Here is a 19,335-nt window from a genome sequence, read left to right on the forward strand (position 1 = left end):
TTTATTCTGAAGTGGAAGAAAACAGGCTGGGGAAACCTCTGCACAAAACAGCGTTCACCGGATTTTGAAGTGTACACATCTGCTCTGAGCCCTGTCCGAAGGGTCAAATGTGCTAATTCTTTCTTTTTCTTCTTCTTTTTTTGCTGATCATGGCATTTTCCTTTCCTAGAGTAATTTGAGGATTTTATATCTATATATATATAATTAAGCCCCAAAACTCAGAGGACTACTATTCTAGCCAGCTTGGTTTCTACCAAGCTATAAAAACCTACTGAAAGCTAGGGGATTATTCCTCAGCAAACACAGCTCTTTACAAAAACCTTCTTCACACTGTTAGGGCCCTCCAGATAAGCTTGCAAAGGGTTTTATGGAGGTCTCTTTATAGTTTTATAGGCTGGGTAGTACACAGTTAGGGAACTGCTAAACTAAGTAACACCATTGGTCCACCCACTTCAGTATCACTGACACTGGCTGGCAGCAGCTCTCCAGGTAGTTTCAGACAAGGTTCTCTCCCCGCCCTACCTGCAGATGCTGGGGACTGAACCCAGAACTCTTTGCAGGGTATCTTCAGGAGAAGACAAGGCTAAGGAGTAAATCCTACACAGATCTGGAGTCCCTGGAGCCTTGTATACCTCCTTCTTGCAACCCCTGCAGCCCAGCTGGTGCAAAACGTCTTGCTCTGCCTTCCCTTGGACCAGATCAGTGAGGTCGAGAGGGGGGTCCTGTTGTCTGGGCAGCCCAGGACCTCCATCCACACTGCCCAGGCTTGCAGCCCAGGAAGGTTGCTTTGGTGCTGCCAACTTTAGAGGGTAGTTGTAAAAAGTAGTTTGAACAGCTGAAAGCACACCACGCAAGCAGCAATATCGCCACCTAAAAGGTAGCCTTTCATGGGGCCTGCAAGGGAAACTCTTTATGCTGCTATCATTTCTTAAGTCTTACCTTTATTTGCATCAGGGGAAATCGTAGCCATCCATTCGTTTTGTATTCTGGCAGGTTTATCTGGAATGCCAGAAAGACATTTTATGATTATCTCATCAGTATCCGGCACTATGCAAAAAATGCCACTGAGTCCAGCCATCAAGACTGCTATTATTGCTTTGCGGAAACAGACTAAACAGTATTGCTTTGTATCCAGAGGAAACCCTTGCCTAACCAACAAGCATCTTCTCAGTGCAATAGTACTAATTTGTATTCAGACTTCCTCTTAAGAACGTGGTACAAAGTTCTGCCCATTTCCCAGGTCTGTCTACTGCCTTCTCCAAATCGGTTTTCCTGTTTGCCTGAGTGAAGTCCTGTAGAGTGTAGATAACATAAAACATCCATGTCGTATAAGGAAGTGTTGTTTGAACATCTTAGCAATGTCTTCTCAAAGCCTTCAAGCTTCCGGTGGGTCATGCATACTTGGAGCAGTACATCTTGTGTGCCATATCCCTGTTTCAGTAGAAAATCCAAATTGCACTCGCTTTGAGGATCCAATTAAAAGTATGTGAATTATCTTGCAATCACATTCATTTTAAACAGCTTAATGCTCAAAGCGGGAAGACAACTTGAAAGGGCACCATCTAAAACAAGTGTGTTTATGAAGAAAAAAAACTGGCAAACTCTTGCCTGGCCCCTTTAATTTTGATGGGGTTACCCTGGGTTATTATCAGAAGTTGAAAGGTCCCGAAGCTTTTGTTTTGAACCCACAGGTGTTCTTTGTAGGGCCTATTTTTTAATAAAGAGTCTTATTTGTTTTTTTAAAATTAGCTCATATTGTGAGTTACCACATCTGTGCTATGTGGTAATGAAACCCAGGGGGAGGCCACAGCAGGAGGGGGGCTTTAGCAGGCAAAAAACATCTGGATATCGCTTTCGAGATTCACTTGCAGCTTCTTGCATTTTATTAAGCAAAGAAACTTACACTGTGCTCAACTGTGGCACCCAGGAAAAATATATTTCTATAAAAAATACACAAGCCTAGCTCTAAAGAAGCATTCTCTCTGCTCAGCAAGTTTGGGGCTACCTAGCAGGCCATCGGCAAGGCAGTCTCCACCTTTAAAGATCTTTGCACAACTTATACGACATCATTAAAAAATGTGCATGTTTTATTTCACAGCATGCTGGCCTTGAACACTGTGATGTTGTCATGCTCCTTGGTAACCAAATGGCTCCATGTTGAAAGTTGCGGGGAAGTGACCTAGTTTTACAGGCCACGCAACTGCCCATTTCTAGAGGATAAAAGCTGTATCGGACTGCACCTGTAGCAAAGTTGTACATAGGGCAGGTTCGACATTCGTGTTTAGAAATCCATCAGAACACTCTCCTTTCATCTGCTTCCCAAGCTAAATCCCAAGTAGATTTAACCTTCAGGAGTCTCCTTGGCTGGAAGTGCAGGTCATCCTAAAAAGGGCTGAAACTCCAGACAACAGTTGCTTCGGCGCGTAAAACGCTGATGACTAAATATTTAGGAACTATCCCATTAAGAGATCAAAGCAAGCACTTAAAAGCGGAGTCAGCTGACCGTCCCTCAGCTAAAAGGACAGCTGCGGCAGAGAACTGCTAAGAGCTCAGAATTTCCATAAAGGTTGCATTGATGCATTACAGCTTTGGGGTAACAAATGGGCAGCGGGAGGGGGTTGCACCGCCTCAACCGCATGCCGAAACGTTCCTCTCCGGAGATAGCTCACTTTTACAGAAAGCAGAACGTTTCAAGAGGGCAGTTTAACATGCTTGTGTGTGTGTGTCTAAGTCTCCAAACAAAAGCTTCACTGTTTTTCAAAACCAGGGGAGCTTTCCGAGTCCCAGTGGCATGGCAGCAACTGCCACCACCTGGAAGTCATCTTCAAGCCTGTGCTGGTAATTGGAGCTGCACTGCCGTTTCCTCGGGGAGGAAAGTCAGGCTTGGATAGGCCAAGGTTATATGTACTGCTGGTCGGGGTGGTGGCTGGCTCAGGCTTCAGCTATTCTCCTTCCAAATTAGTTGCTTTCTGGAGCCCTAACCCCAATGCTGTGCATCCGTGCCTTTGCTCCTCCTATTCACAATTTCCTTAAGGCCTAGGGGCGATGCCCAAAAGTTTGGTTTCAAAGGCAGACACTCTTACTGAGTTGCCTACCTGAGCAAAACAGGAATCTGTACCAACTGGAACCTCTTAAAAATACAGACACTCAATCCACTCAATGGCCTTGCCACTATTTACTCAATCACCCACTGAATTTCATAATTTCATAACACAAGACTTCTATAGTCCTACCTCCATGTACGTGACTAATGAAGGATTTCAACGCTGCTTCCTATTTGAGGCTGGTATGACTGCAGAAACGGGGCGACGATAAAGAGAAACCATCCCTGTGATATTTATACTTTTAAACCCAAATGTGTGCATTTTCGTACTGACTCCCCCCACCAAACCCCAGCAATTTGAATATCTGAGATTTTGTTTTCTGGAAGAAGAAAAAAAGACACTAGACTCTCCTCCCCCTTTCCCATTGGGCATTTTATTTTATATATCATTTGCATTAGGTAATCAACTGAAACACTTCAACAACAGAAAGCTCTCAGCAAAGTACGGGGGGGGGAATGAAGCAATTATCTCAAACAGATGTGACAAAACGGTTTTAGATTTGGGAGTATTGCACAACTGAAATCAGCACGTGAAGAGGAAGGAAAACGAGAGAGAGGGGCGAGCGTCTTCTAACATGGATTGTGAGGGGGGAAAGGCACCATTTAGCTGTGTGTATTAAAAAAATAATGAGGCACAATCCAAGTTCTCAATATTACATTCGACACTGCTTCTGAAATGCTCAAACTAACACGGCTTCCGTTTTCTAAAATTTCGGTACGAGGGGGGAAACAAGCATCTAAACAGATTTTTGAAAGCAAACCTGCTATTTAAAAAGAAAAAAAATCTTTACAAGGGTTTCAGTTTATAAATAGGTGCCACAAAAGTTTACATAGCTACATGGTCTTAAAATAGGATATATTCTGGCAGCTGATCGTAGATTACACGCTTTCCCCCCTCAAAATCTCTTTCTGGTCTGATCTCTAGGACTCACAAAATGATCCACCTTTTAAGAGCTAAATTGGCAGTGCGTGAGACAGGCTTTTCAGCATGCTTTCTCTGCAGCATAGTTTAGGCACCATATTTTCTTTATACAAAACACTTCTAATGCCACATGATGTATTCCGCCCACCCCCCTCCTCTTAAAAAGCCACAACTTGATCTGCTGTTCTGGCTGCAATCCTATGCATACTTACTTGGAAGCAAATCTCACGGAAATCAGTAAGGCTTTGTTGCCAAGGGCATGGATGCAGGACCAGAAGGTTTTAAACACAGGCAAATGTTTAGGATGGGAATGACGTGGCAGCTGCCTGTATTCAGAAATGTAAAGTGTCTCGGCAGCAATACAGATTTGGAAATAGACCACTTTTTCAGAAACCATCGCTCAAGTCTCTAAGAATATACAGTGTTTGAACAAGTCTGTGAATGTTAACATTTGTATATTTTGAAGCACTTGCTCGCAAAAATATTCTATGTATAAAGCTTTGCTTCAGACCACATGGCTCTGCACGTTAAAGGTTTCCAAAAAGGTACCAATAATTAGAATCTGCTACAAATACTGTTCAGCTCTTCAATTTGCACGCTTTCGTAAGTGAATTTGCAGGTTGCAGATTCTAGAAGAACAAAATTCAGTGAATTCAGGAGGGAGGGTGCATCTCTCATTTGTAAGGAAGAAATGTAGGCTATTTGTCAGATTTCTAATCCACCTTCCAGAGCCTAGCTGTTCATAATTTTTTATACAAAAGAAAAACAAAGGGCCCCAAAGAATCCTCTAATGAGCAGTAACAAATAAAATTAATGAACTGGCGCATCAAGCACACATGGATTGAAATAAAGTCTTAAAAGTTATTTTAAAAGCCAGTATCAATGTGGCTATGCATATTTCCCTGGAGAGGGTATTCTGAAGCCAAGAGTCACCACTAACAAGGCCCTGTCTCTGGTACCTGCAATTAAATAATTGTAATGGTGAGCCAGACAGCAGAGCCTCCGAAGCTGATCTTAACACCTTGGTAGGCTCATATGGGTGCAAGCGGTAGTTCGGATATACTACTGGAGTCCAGTTTAAGGGCTGCAAAGGTTAAAAGCTGCACATTAAACTGGACCCAGAAATGAATAGGATATACTTAGGGTGCCTGACCTGCCAAACCATGACTAAAACAGTTTCACTTGCAGAGTAGACAAACACTCATAGACCAGTGCCACAATGCAACGTCTCCATACTTGCGTCCCAAGTCCACAGAGTGCTTGCATGTATAGATCTCCCATTTAAATTCAACACAGCAAGGCAAGCACACAATTATCTGAGTCTCCCATCCACGTAAATAGTACTGCCCTTTCTTGTATGGATGTGGACTCTCATATAATTTGTAATAATCCAATAGCTCAAGGAAATACTATCATAATCAGGAATGTTATGGCAGATATAGAAACCCATCTAAAATTCCAGGTTTCACCAAACATGTATAAACAAGCAAAGAGAAACACAGTCCCTCGCTAACTAGCGGTTTGTAAATGAATTCCGTAAGACTTATTCCAGTGTTCCTAACTGTACTTTTCAATGCATGCATCAAAATATTTCAGTGAACTTAAATCTACAGGTAACTGTCACCAGGGATTGTGGGCTACAATTTGAAAGAATATATTTTATTCAAAAGCCAATACAAATTTATTTCTGGTTGACAATTAAACTGGGAAAATAAGTTCCCCATTGGGGGGCGGGGCGGGAATTAGTCACAATAGTCCTGGCGTATACTATTGGGCTTGGAACCTCTGGCATACATTTTTCTGGTCAAAATACTTCTCTCCACCCCTTTCCAACATTTCACTTTCCTATCCAAACATTTTTAACAGCTTTCCCCCCACAGCGGTATTTTCATGGCTCTGTGTCGAGAAAACAATGGGCAAGATCCATCACCTATTAATATGCTGTGCAAATTTTTCTATGACAGCAGCCCCTTTACAGGATGCTACTCTGGAGGGGCTCCTGACCTTGAGAAGAGCTTTTTTGGGGGGGGGGCTGCCTCTTAAAGGGCAGGGGAACTCAAAACAGAAATGATTCCTGATCTCCAATCTCACAACAAACCATGGTTTACAAACAGCCATCAAAATCAGGAGCTGAAAACACGGTTTCAAACTGGTTTGCAAACCTTGCCAGCAGAACAATGTTCCAACAAGCCATCATGGCTTGTCAGCAACACAAAATCACTGTCTGGGTTGGGATGAGGTTTCACACTCTACACCATGGTTTGGGAGGTTATCCAGGGATTTGCAGGGAAAAGAGGCGAAGAGAAACCATGGCTTGCCTTTATGTCTGAAGGACCTGCCATGTGTGAGCAGGGGAGCCACTCATACTTGATTACGTTCCAGGCAATTTTCTAAGCACTGCAAATGAGAACGCAATCCATATAACCATGCTAGTCGTAATGGTTAGCTTTGAAACCTTAAGTATTTGGAACTGTCTGAAAAATGGGGTGGGAAGAAACGATTTAAGGAACAGCAGAAAAGTAAACCGTGATAGCTAAGTCCAGAGTATTTTAGTCCTGAGTGAACAATACCCCAGAGACCTAAGCTCTGAACTTCCTCCCTCTTACCCCTGAAATTCAGATAATGAACCCCCAAAGCTTCTCCTTGCAGCTGTTGAACCAGAAACTGGATTTTAGTTTTTTGCACTTGCAAAGCAGATCTTATACATGCAGAACATAAAAACAGCCATAGGTAAACCATTCCTTTCTAAACTTTTAAATACTGTCCGTATGAGCAGACGGTACGAGTCACATTTTCAGTGTCTCTTTGCAAAGCGAGTTTTAAAGTGTTTAGATGCCTGCCTTTCACTTTGTAAGCACCTTTATTCGGTGCTCTCCTTAAAAATAGTTTGCCGGCGCTTCATGAATAAAGTATATATTATGGAAGAGAGCGCAGGGAAGAAGATGAAGAAGAAGAGTTTGGATTTGATATCCCGCTTTATCACTACGCTAGGGAGTCTCAAAGTGGCTAACATTCTCCTTTCCCTTCCTCCCTCACAACAAACACCCTGTGAGGTGAGTGGGGCTGAAAGACTTCAAAGAAGTGTGACTGGCCCAAGGTCACCCAGCAGCTGCATGTGGAGGAGCGAAGACGCGAACCCGGTTCCCCAGATTACGGGACTACTGCTCTTAACCACCACACAACACTGGCTATAATGGGAGGAGGCCCATTATAAATTTCTGCCAATATTTTCAAAATTGCCTACCTCTCAGTTCTGCAACATCTTATACAACTAGGGAGAAGAAGCAAAACGTCATGAGAAATTTTATCATCCTCAACTAGAGTGGGGCATGGCGACGTCATCTCCCGAAGCCAAACACGACTCAAGAAATTTCATTTATGACTTAGGGTAACTTAAGCTAAGCTGTCCACAATCGCTCAAGCTTAAGATGAGCACATGGGAAACCAACACTTTCTACTTTTATTATCTACCCGTCAACTATTTTTCGCTTATTACGCTGCCAGTGTGGTCTTAGACATGGTTATTCAGAAGCCCCGCCGGGTTCATTAGCATTTTACTCTCAGATTACTGTACACTGGACAGCCGGAATATCGAAAATAAACCTTAACTACCAAAGCCGTTTCTACAGGCTGCCTAAATATCTTAACACCTAATTAATATACATGCACCTCTTGTTTTGAGGACATGTCAACACAGTGGATATGGTATCGGGAATTGTAACCAGCCTACCTCATGAAGTCTGTACCGCGGCTCTGAGTTAAAGGGTCCAAATGGCAGCTTTGCTGATTGTTTGCACCATCATACTTTCAGTCAACTTGGTGGCACTATGCTACACCGCCCTTGGTTTTTGAGGCACTCAGACTCTCTTCCTAACATGTGAGAATGGAATCAACAGGCCCACTAACAAATCAATCAGCCTGGACAATCGTGATTCTAGTTGTGCTCCGAGCATCAGCACCTGACATTGAACACGCAGCTGCAAGTAGCAAATTGGTCTAATGATAGTTTGTTTTGTTTTTGCTTTTTCTGCGTCTCATTCAGTTGAACCAACATGGCTATGAACACACTCTGGCTCATGGTCATACATTGGAAAAAAATTAACAAAGAACACTACGAATGACTGCTGACTGAAAAGAAGAAACTGCCTAGGAAGGTGGTGCTATTTTTACATCTTTAAGAGCAAGCCAAAAGGAAGAAGAAGAAGAGAAAATTAAAAGCTTTCCTTAATATACTCATCACCCTTTTGTAACAGGATCCCGTTTTTGGCATCAAAACATTCAGTTTACAGACAGCTAACAACTTTGTGTTCGTATAGCGGACAATTTTGGTAACGTTCTTCTATCAATACATCTATGCTACACTTTGACATCCTATAGAATAGGATGCTCAAAGGCTGGATTTAAATGAACTAGAAAAAATCTGCAAACTTTAATATATATATATATATATATATATATATATATATATATATATATATAGTAAAAAAACAAAAACAAAACATAAAACCTTCCAGTAAAAACATATGCAGCTAGGGAATTTGAAGAACTGCAGTTTTTCTAGAATTATGTTAAAATGTAGCTTCCCAGTATACAACCAACTGCTAAACAACCTCGTGTACAGAAGTTACTATAAGGTGCTAATCATGGCAAATGCACATTTACTGAAGTAACATAAAGCAGTGCCCTGAACACATTGACGTCAATTTCTGTGTATCTCTTTTGGCCAGGCCACAGGCATCCGTTTCCCTTTTCCTTTTAAGCATGATAAAAGGATACAGATTAAGGAGGGTGTTTCTTTCTCTTTTTTTGCAAAGGGGGCTCCTGGACAGACACACTGTGTATTTAAAGTTGTTGAGGTCATTGAAGTGCATTTCAGCGATGTCCAAGAGTTAACTCAAAACTGGAATTTGAACGGCAGGTGGGATGCTTCTACTTCACATACGGCAAAACTGGTGCAAAAATGTGTTAAACTAGTTGTCCATAACCTTTTGGTCCAAATACATAAAATATGCATTATTTACAGCATTTTATTCCTTTTTTTTCAAATGCAATGCTTTAAAACACATTATAAAGCACCTTAGTAAAAATATTCTACAGGTAAAAGTATCTAAATAGGAAACCCCTAACCATACCACAGCTCACTAGTTGAGTCATAATATGGATTCACCAGTAGTTCTTTAAAGTACAAAGAATCTATGCAACAAGGATACAGAATTCACTATTTGTTTTATATTGAAGTGCAGGCAAAAGCCAGCTTCTGAAGAGGTGTTTTCCCAACATTAGTTGGAAGTGCAGAGGATATTAAAGAAACACTGCCTTGGTTTTAGGTGTTCTGACAAGATCACTATGGAATTTGAATTTTCAAACACACTGATGATCAATTTAGCTCTTTAAAATGAAAACCCCACACTGACAAAATATGGGCAAGTCCAGCTGCAGCATTTCTCAGCAGAACATGATTGAACATGATTCATGTGATATGAATTCACAAGAACAAAGCACAGATGTCAGCCGGTTATTAACATTATTCATAAACGTATACAACCCAAATTTCCATGTTGAAGCTAGGGAACCAACAGCTTCCTCTTCCCAGGAGGTTAACTAAAATAAGCTGTTCTATGAATCAAAAAGAGCGGAAAGAGAGGGCTTTCATCTTTATCGTTTCAGCAACATAATTGGTAAGTGGTTAGTTTCTGTAAATGTGTATGTAGGCTTCTGCAGGAGTTGAAGAGCAGCCTTCTTTGAGATTAAACTGAAGTTTATACTTTTGGATTACCAACGTATCTGGTCAGCAGCCATCTTCTTTGAGGAACCCACAATTCATTTTACTGAGCTCAAGGACTGAGGTGCCTCAGTTGGTGCATCAGCAATCTAAAAGTTGGGGCTGAAAATAAGAATGTGGCCCAAAGGTTTAGTCCCTAGCCTAAAAAGATGCATCGTCCTTAGTTCGATTTAGGGTAAATCTTTTCATAGAAAAAGTTTTGTGCCAGAATGTACAACTCTCCATCTTTTTCCCGGACGGCATGTGCTCTGACAAATTGAAACTGCTCCAGTGCAAATTCGTAGAACTCATTCTCCATTTTCCATATTTCAGACTGCTGCAGCTTTGCAATGGTTTCTTTTGTGGGGAGTTTCTTTTCCGTTGTCTTCCTAAGATGAGACTTCTTGCCTAAAAGCAAAACGTAGAAAGTCATAACTTCACTTTGACTCATAGCTTGAATGCTCCCAGAGGAGCAGAAACATAGACCAGGAAAAGTTTGTGTGTCTCTGTGCAGGGTATTCTTTCATCAGCAGGTTGCTAAATGGGTACATAAAGTGACAGAACTTGGGCCAAGATTTATTAAGCCTCCGGGACTGAGAAACTGGAAGCTCTGACATTAAACATGAATGCATTTGCATTAGTGTGCTCTCTCAGCGCACATTCCTCCCGCTGTTTAAAGAGCTTAATTATTAAAACCATAAAGAGGAAGTGTTTGCATTGGGAACTGCATTTCCTCACATCACATCCATTTAAGATATCTGTTTCAATCATGATTAATGCTTCTTTGGAAATTCAGTATGATCAACGATAAAGTTAGTAAAAAAAAATACTGGGCAAACAATTTGTTTCACCAAATTCACAGCAACCTCTCACATGATGCCATCAACAATTTTCATTTAAAGCAAGGTGGTAAGTGAGTCATCCTGAATATTTGTTGTGGGAATATGCTATTTGCATTCTATGCTGCAATGTGTTATATGCATTATATGCTTACAGTACTAATATACCTCTTATTGCTATCAAAGCCAGTTCTCAAGGTTCCGACAAACGGGGACAGTCAATGTATACGGAGGGACTACATGTTTCACCACCCCTGACTACGCTGTCTGGGGGCGATGGAACTGTAGCCCACTAACACCTGCACATGGGCTACCCTTGAACTACAGCAGAATCCAGAAACAGAGGAGCAGGCTTTGTTCTCAATGTCACTTAATCCTTGGGGAGATAGAAAACAGTTCCATTCCTATTCTTCTTTTGCATTAGACGGCGGCCCCAAGAATCTGCATGCCTCTACCAAGGCAAGTTGCAAACCACAATGAGCTTACCGAAGCAGGCTGGTCAGCAGGTTATGCGACGTGAACAAGAGTAGAGTCTTATCGCTAATCATTCAAATTTTACTTGAATCAATCCGGTCTGATCCCACGTTCTTTGTGGACTTTGCCTACACTGCTCAGCTTCCTTATGGCAGCCTGGCAGCCCCTCTTCCTTCTTTCCAGCAACTTGTACAACTATTCTCACACTGAATAACTACAGACTTTAGGAAGAACCTCCTGGCAGCAAGAGCTGTTTGACTGGAAGCTGGTGGACCCACCCTCCTTGGAGGTTCTGAAACAGAAGTTGGATAGTCATCTGTCAGAGATTCTTTTGTTGTAATTCCTGCACTGCAGGCAGTTGGGCTAGCCAGATGAGCCTTGTGGTCCCTTTCCAACTGTACCATTTATGATTCTTTGGCCCCGTGACATTGGCTGGTATTTAAAGCCCCATAAGGACCTGGGAGTGCAGTTCGTACTGCATGTAGCTTCTCACTCACAGGCAGAGAGGAGCCTAGTGGATAATACAGCCGTGTACTTGATGCAGAGTATCCAAAATAGGAAACTGGAAACGACACTGGGATTGCACATGTACCAATATAGGTAAGTCAGTCTCTTGAGGTGGGTAGGGGAATGGACTGCTGTTTCAGGAAAATTGCTCATTCATGCCCTAAAGCAGGGGTCCTCAAACTACGGTCCGCAGGCCACATCCAGCCCGCCAGGTCCTGAACCCGGCCCGCCCGGCAATTGCAGAACCCGCAGCGCTCCTCCTTCCCGTTGCCCAGATGGTCCCAGCCAACATGACCTTCCTTCCCTCCAAACCGCTACTATTCCAAACGGCTGGGTCCAATCCCTTCCGGCTTCTCCTCAGACCACACCCTCCAGCCCCTTCCCACTTGGCCGCCCATCAATCCCATTGCGATCCCAGGTTGCCAGGCAAAGCAGGTCCGAATGGGGAGGGACCAGCCCTTGGACCAGCCGGGCCAGGAGCCAAGCCCAGGGGAGCCACTGCCACTGAGGAAGGCCTGTGGAAATGCAGGCGTAGCATGAAGGCGCAGTGGCCGTCACCAGCACCACAGCCGGGCCTGGGGTGCTGGGTCTCCTGCTAGAGGACACTGAGGGAGGAGCAGCCAGATGCTGCTGCCACCACTGCCCAGAGCCTGAGGCGGCACCTCTTTATTTTCCTCCCTCTTATTCAGTCACCCTCCTCCCTCCCTCCCTCCCTCCCTCCCTCCCTCCCTCCCTCTCTCTCTCTCTCTCTCATACCCCCCCCCATTGAAATACTTATAAGTTTATGTTGATTAAAACCATTCTTCATTTTAAACATTGTATTGTTTTTCCTGTTTTTTGTGCACTGCAAATAAAATATGTGCAGTGTGCATAGGAATTCGTTCATATTATATTTCAAACTATAGTCTGGCCCCCAACAGTGTCTGAGGGACAGTGAACTGGCCCCCTGTTTGAAAAGTTTGAGGACCCCTGTCCTAAAGGGTATGTGAAAGAGAAGCTTTGGGGGGAAAGGAGGAAGATGAAAATGGCCTAGCGGGTGGCTATTTAAATACCTGTGCGATATAGTTCTGTAGCACCCCTGAAGAAGCGGGGCAAAGCTGCCTCCAGCAACATAATAAAGTCTTCAAGCTCTTCAGTAACTCCCACTAGGAAATATTCATTAATCAAGTTGTATTTGGCTTGTTCCAAAGCCCATCTGCTTCCCACATTCCTAAAACGATAAAAAGTAATTACAGGAAGGTTTTGATGTCTGCCAAGAATTTTGGTTCCCTTCATTTAGATATTCTCACACCAGGCTAAAAGAATGGCTTAGCTGTTATCTTTGCACAGGCAAGAAAACAAAGTTTCAGCCACACACATTTTTAATTTCCTTTGCTTTTTCCCCCCTGCTCCCCATTTTTTTTGCTCTCTTCATGGCCTAGGTTAGATGTCAAAAGATTTATGGCTCTGATTTCTAACTTTTTGATAACACTAATGCCTTTTTCAAGTATGTTGCATGGTGTTCAGTATGGAAAATTTTGCTGTTATATCAAAGAGTTCAAAAGTATCAATTTGGACGTGGCATAAAAGCAGAAACTGAAAGGCATGTTGGAACTTTGCACCAGTCTTCCACAACCGATTGCAGTTTATCTGCATTTTAGCAAGATTGCTCTGTAAGAGGATAAACAAAGAGAGGTTTGCAGAATGGTTGAGAATTTGTATATCTGATACTTTGAAAGCACTTGCTGAAGCCTTGGTCCAAATAATCTGAAGCGACCATATATGCATTTCTCTCCTACATAGAAATACAGTGTAGGAGATTTGTCATACATATGCCATCTGACACAGCATATTAAGCATATTATCTCAATTAAAAGTAAATAAATCGGAGCTACTATTTTTTCTCCTACTATTAAGCAAACCGTATAACAAGGCTTTACCCTAGTTACTGTAATATGACAAATCAACATCTAAACTTCATTTCATGAACACCTTCAGACATTCAAAATGGAATTGAGCACTCAAATTAATCCATGTTTACATTATAGCAGCCATAAAGTTTATTTCCGCCAGCTAAGAACAATTGGGTTTGAGACCTAAAGGTTGAACATTTATACCAGGTTAGAAACTGATCTTGCTGCTACCAGTGAGCACATCTCCCTAAGCAGAACTTTGCTCAGATGATGCTCCAGTCATTTAAAGGGAGAGGGAAGAGACTTAGGAGACCATCCACAACAGTGGAGGAATGACAGAGTGAGGAGCAAATCATTGCCACTTTTGCCAGTGGGATCGAAAGCTTTCTGTGGATGAAAGAAGCCTTCTATCCACAGAAGACTAAGTTTAGATCCAAGCCATGACATTTTAAACCGGGGGGGGGGGGGGGAGAATCCCATAGTTACATGGTTTTTAATCAACATACCCAAACACTGACACTGGTGTTTAGAAAGGAGATACAGAGTTCAGTTTGAAAATGGTTGGTAGTTTTCTGTAGCATTCATGGAAATTCAATCAATAATAATGGGGGTATTGTTTTTCTTTGTTACTGTGTTATGTATCTTTGTGTTTTTATTTTGTAAACCACTCTATGATCCTCAGATGATGGGTGGTATAGAAATTTAACAAATAATAATTCAACCATTTTTCTGCTTGATACTTCGGAAGATAACCACAAAGTACACTTGTTAATCAAATGTGTTCCTTCTCAAAATCTTAACCTCTGCTACACATTCTGATTTAATAAAATACACTTCACATGGATAATTTATTTAATCTGCAATTTAAAGCAATTCCATCGTCTTACCAGCACTCAGAGCTGTGGCCACAGAAGAACGGAATTTGAAGCCAGAGTTTCTCAGGGGCACAATCTGAGCCTCCAGCTGCTACACATTCATCAAACGTCTGGAACAAAGACAAAAACTCAAGAGTGAGCTATAAATTTCCATCTTAAATATCAAACTTCTTAGTGCAGTTATTTTTCTACATGAACTTGGGCTGCGTTACCTCACAATAGCTTACTAAGAGGCCTGTCACTTTGTGCATCAGTACATGCTGACTCCCAGCTGTGGTCACCGCACAATGAGATAGTGAGGGGTGGCTGGCACACAGAGAATTCACTGCAGTGTGGCTTTTGGTATGCAGCTGCTGGCGTCCCAAAAGTGACAACTGCACTGGTGTGCAGAGCCACAAGCCATTTTGTGGGCGCTGTCAAGATTCGCAATTGCCTCAACACACGGTAACCACAGCAAGAACTGAACGGTGACTCAAAATAGCCCACGATGTGCCATGGATGTGTCCGACTTCAGAAGTTCTTGGATTCCGATTTATTAACAGCAACCAATTTAAATTCTACTTATATTTGTTCTGCAAAAGCCACTATGTCAGAAAACAAGTCATATTGCTGCTACCAAGGGAAATCAAATGCTAGTGTTGAAAAGTCATTCTGAAGACCTATAGACAAATGCTGGCCCAGGGAACAACACTGAGTGGGGAAACTTAACTAACAAGGAGGGACACCACTCTGTGCTCTGTGCCTTCTTATTTGCTCTTTAAAAATAGAAGGTCGGAGAGTTGCGTGTATGTGCATGCGCCATTGGTCTAAGACAGTGATGGCCAAACGTGGCCCTCCAGGTGTTTTTGGGACTACAACTCCCATCATCCCTAGCTAACAGGACCAGTGGTCAGGGATGATGGGGACTGTAGTCCCTAAACAGCTGGAGGGCCAAGTTTGGCCATCACTGGTCTAAGACAATGTGGAGCTCCTCGTTCAACATTAAACCATATTTCCATAGCTCCCTTTGTCCACAGTTAATGCACAATTCATTGCAATCCTATCTTTACACAATTAATATTGAGTCAAACGCAAATCTCTCATGAGTGGCACTTCACTCATGGAATAAGTGCTTCTGGGACCTTCTAACAGGTATGAAGATGGAGACGGTCTTTGATGAGCCCTCCTAAGACCCCTAATAAACTGCTCCAGAGAGTTGTGAGACCATCAAGAATGGTGTAGAAGGTGGTTCAGGAAGGATTAGATTAAAAAATATTAATAATAACACAAACACGCACACACAAGCAGATGCCTCCATTAGACCAAAGGTTCTTGCATTCGTGGAAGACTCCTGTGAGTGGGAACTGTATTTTAGGATTGAGTCTATTGTTCTGGATTAAATTTGCTTTTCAAAATTGCTACGTTTTGAGTTCAGTTATTATCTCCATAATTAAAGCCATGAACAAAGCTGCCAAAATGTACTTTTACTTTTTTATCCCCTTGCTTTCGTCTTCGGAGTCCAGGCCTGTAATCATCGCCAAAGCGCAGGAAGTAATAATAGGAAACCAGCCGCTCTATAGGATCTCTTATGACATTGATGTATATTGGTTTCTTTTTAACACCAAATCTGAAACAGAAGAGATAAATCCGATTGACAAATCAAAGAGTTTCCTGCATGATGTAAAAGTGGATTTGGGGTCAAAGTTTGTTCCAGACCATTCTATTTTGCCATATTAAGGCAAGTTAGGAGGAGTGCTGGGAAACTGACAATACTACTTTTTCCTGTTTCAAAGGTATTAAAGGGTATAAATGCTTTAGAAAACATTCCAAGAAATCTTATCCCAACAGCATTCCATTGAGGTAAATTTTAAACATAAACATTTAATATTTACATATACTCATTCAGTTTATTGTGTCTAACAAGTATTATCAGCAAAAGTCCTATCTGGTACCTCTCCCTCCAACAGATGCGGCCTCTGAAAACTATGCTTTGTAACAAAGAAGATAATGCAGCTGGTGTGACCACAATGACCAGATGGGTGAAATGTAGGAGGACAAGAGAGATACTCAGAAATTGCCCTTGGTTTTCTAAAGTGCTGCTGCACAAAAATGATCATGCTTTGTATGGAATAGTAGATGAAAAGGCAGTTAAATTTTAGCTCAGTGCAACAGATCTGAAATATTCTAGCACTGGCTAGAACTTAGCACTTTGGCAGTTAACATGCTTGCCATATTTAAGACATATTTTGCATGGCTATTTTATGAAAACTCAAGCATTAATTATGCCAATGACATCATAATCATCTGTATTATTATTATTATTATTATTAATAATAACAACAACAACAATACCACCAATATGCACCCGACACACAGTTTTAGAATGGGCGCGGGTGTTCTATTTATCTGCTGTTCACATTCTGCTTTGACACAGAGCATGTCTCCATGCTAGGCAGGGCAACCTTCGTACACTAATTAGTACTGTGTGGCTTGCAGGCAAAATAAGAGTGGTCTGTCGGTTGAACGTACTCTGCACTTCGTACTGAATATTGCTGATTTAGCAGAATGCAGTTAATCTACTGTATGGTAAGAACTACAAAGATGCTTTTAAACAGCTTTGATGTATACTAGACCAACTGCCTTCCAACGTGCAAAAATAAATCTGTTTAAAGAAATATGAAAATCAATTACATGCCAGGAACAACCATCAAAGCTAGCCTATAAACCTGGACATTCAAAAATAGGGCTGTAGATACAGTTTCGGTGCTTTATTGCTTTAAGGACCAAAAAAAGATGCTTTTAAACTCTTCCCCATGCATTGCCACAGTTACAACAATGTTAGCAAGGCAACGGACAGAACAAAGGTATCAACTGCAGCTGCTTGGATCTGCCAGCCTTGCTTGTTTTCAGGATGCCAAACCCTTCCCAGTCCGGCTCATTAAGGTCAGCCAAGTCCACTGACCAAATAGTAAAATTGCCACATTGGGAAGGGAGGTTCTGTCTTTTGTTGGAGCAGTCTCCACCTATGCCTGAAAAGGCAGTCTTCAGACAGGGATGTGATGACAAGATTTAGAATGGCAACCCAGTCAGATAGGTGGGGAATAAAAAATAGAACAGGATAGATCTTTCCTTTTTGGAAAAGGTCACTGAGCACATGATGGCACAGCAACTGCAGGCATGGCCAGATGGAACATCTTTCCTGACTCCACTTGGAAGCGGGCTTCCAACCAGGTTATGGCCCTGAGTTGCTGCCGTTCTTGGTTCTGTATGCTGGCTGCCGTTACTTTTACCACTATTGTCTTTTTACTGGAATCCGACTCAAGACTTAGAGAGGATGAGACACCATGTCTTTAGTTTTTCCATTACAAAAGCGAAAAGGGAGATGAGGCCAGGCCTCTGCTGAGCCCACTCCTGCCCGTTCCTCAAGCAGAGGCAAGAGAGATGTATCTGGAAAGGAAGATGCTGTCACCATGATGGGAGGAGGCAAAGCTTACTGCCACCATCATCAGTCATGTCGCTTATGATTTAGGCCTGGTGAGAATTTAAGGTCCCCATCCCTCATTTGCGGGTTGCCATCTGATTAGATTTCACTTTGATTCTGATTTGATTTTAGGATGTATTTTAATCGATTGCTTAATTTTATGATAATATGTTATATATTTGATGTTAGACACTCTGAGCCCAATTTTGGCCGGGGAGGGCAGGGCATAAATAATAATTATAAGTTATTATAATAACAAGTTGTTGCTTCAGTTTTTTTTACTCAAACATTTAGCTTAATGGGGGGACCCCAAATCCGGTCAGGGCCCCTTGGCATTTCGAGATAAACACTTGGAATCCCTGTATGCATTCATCAGCTCATTTGACAGATGATGGTTCCAAGTACCCAGAGAAATGAATAAATGAATTAAAAGGAATGAAGAATGAGGCAGAATCAATGGGGTTTAAAAAATAAAAAATAAAAATAGTGCATGAGTTTTTGTTCTCTACCACTTAAGTGAAATTTCTAGACAGCTCCAGCACCACTGTCATAAAAGTTTTGAAATTCAGTGTAATTTTATGAGCGTATATACTGAATCAAAGCATTATGAGTTTTTTTTAAGGAGGATGAATCTTTGCAGAAAGATTTTACACTTCTCTAATGCAATAACGCAACATCACAAGTTACTCTCGCCTATTGCCGAGAGCAAGCACTGCATTCAATTTGTTATTTTAATAATCGAAACCACAAATAGAAGAAAGCAAGCTGTTGCAGGGGGGGAAATAAATCATTTAGGTGAAAGGGTAACAAACAAAAAAAGCCACAAGGATAATGCAACCCTGGAGGAAAATATGCATATGAATGAAATTTGTGAAATTGCTTAGCTGCCTTTCTTGAGGCAAAATGTTTTTTAGACTGAAGTTACAGTACCTACAAAATGTTTTAAGTTTTATTCTATGAATAATGTAGAGGATAGAGTAACACTTACCTAGCTGCTCACAAGGTTATTATTTCATTAGGTATTCAATGCAAGAGGTTTATTAATATAGCATATTGCACTTTTGAATTTGGAGGAAGCAATGCAATTTTATGCTCGGGGATTCTTTTTTGAGACTGAAGTTTGGCAACCATTTCTTTACAAGTACATTTCAGCTGCTGTTGTAACCTTCAGCACTCTCTGTCTGATATTACGTTGCATGCACAAAATGTACAGAACATAAAACTTATGGTGCCCCCCCATCGTTTTCCACATTTGTCACAGCAAATAAATTAAGATGGATTCTAGATAAAATGAACAGCTGAAGTCCATCTCACAGACCTTTCCCTTCATCTTGGTTAACCAATAGTGCAGCCTTCACTAGCCTGGTGCATATAACTCCAAATATCTTGGGCTCCAACTCCCATCAGCCCTAAGCCAGCTTTGCCCATGGTCAGGGATGATGAAAGCTGTAACCGCAGACATCAGTAGGGTACCAGCCTGGAAAAGGCTGTAATAGAGAATT

At 41.8% G+C, this 19,335-nt stretch overlaps 1 protein-coding gene across 2 annotated transcripts in view; it reads right to left on the reverse strand.

Annotated features, from left to right (window-relative positions):
- Positions 1-8,666: 8,666 nt before the first annotated feature.
- HS2ST1 (heparan sulfate 2-O-sulfotransferase 1) overlaps positions 8,667-19,335 on the reverse strand; it is an 89,586-nt gene continuing 78,917 nt past the window's right edge. Inside the window, exons 4-7 of one of the 2 annotated variants that reach the window (XM_053391858.1) lie at positions 15,841-15,979; positions 14,386-14,483; positions 12,659-12,816; positions 8,667-10,194 (exon numbers count right to left, since the gene is read on the reverse strand). In XM_053391858.1, the coding sequence (XP_053247833.1) occupies positions 9,968-10,194; positions 12,659-12,816; positions 14,386-14,483; positions 15,841-15,979 (622 nt within the window). In that variant the 3' untranslated portion in view covers positions 8,667-9,967. Of the gene's footprint in view, positions 10,195-12,658; positions 12,817-14,385; positions 14,484-15,834; positions 15,980-19,335 lie in introns of both variants that reach the window. The other variant, XM_053391857.1, reaches the window with a different exon arrangement.

The sequence above is a fragment of the Podarcis raffonei genome, chromosome 6 (genome assembly GCF_027172205.1).
Source record: "Podarcis raffonei isolate rPodRaf1 chromosome 6, rPodRaf1.pri, whole genome shotgun sequence".
Lineage (NCBI taxonomy): Eukaryota > Metazoa > Chordata > Lepidosauria > Squamata > Lacertidae > Podarcis > Podarcis raffonei.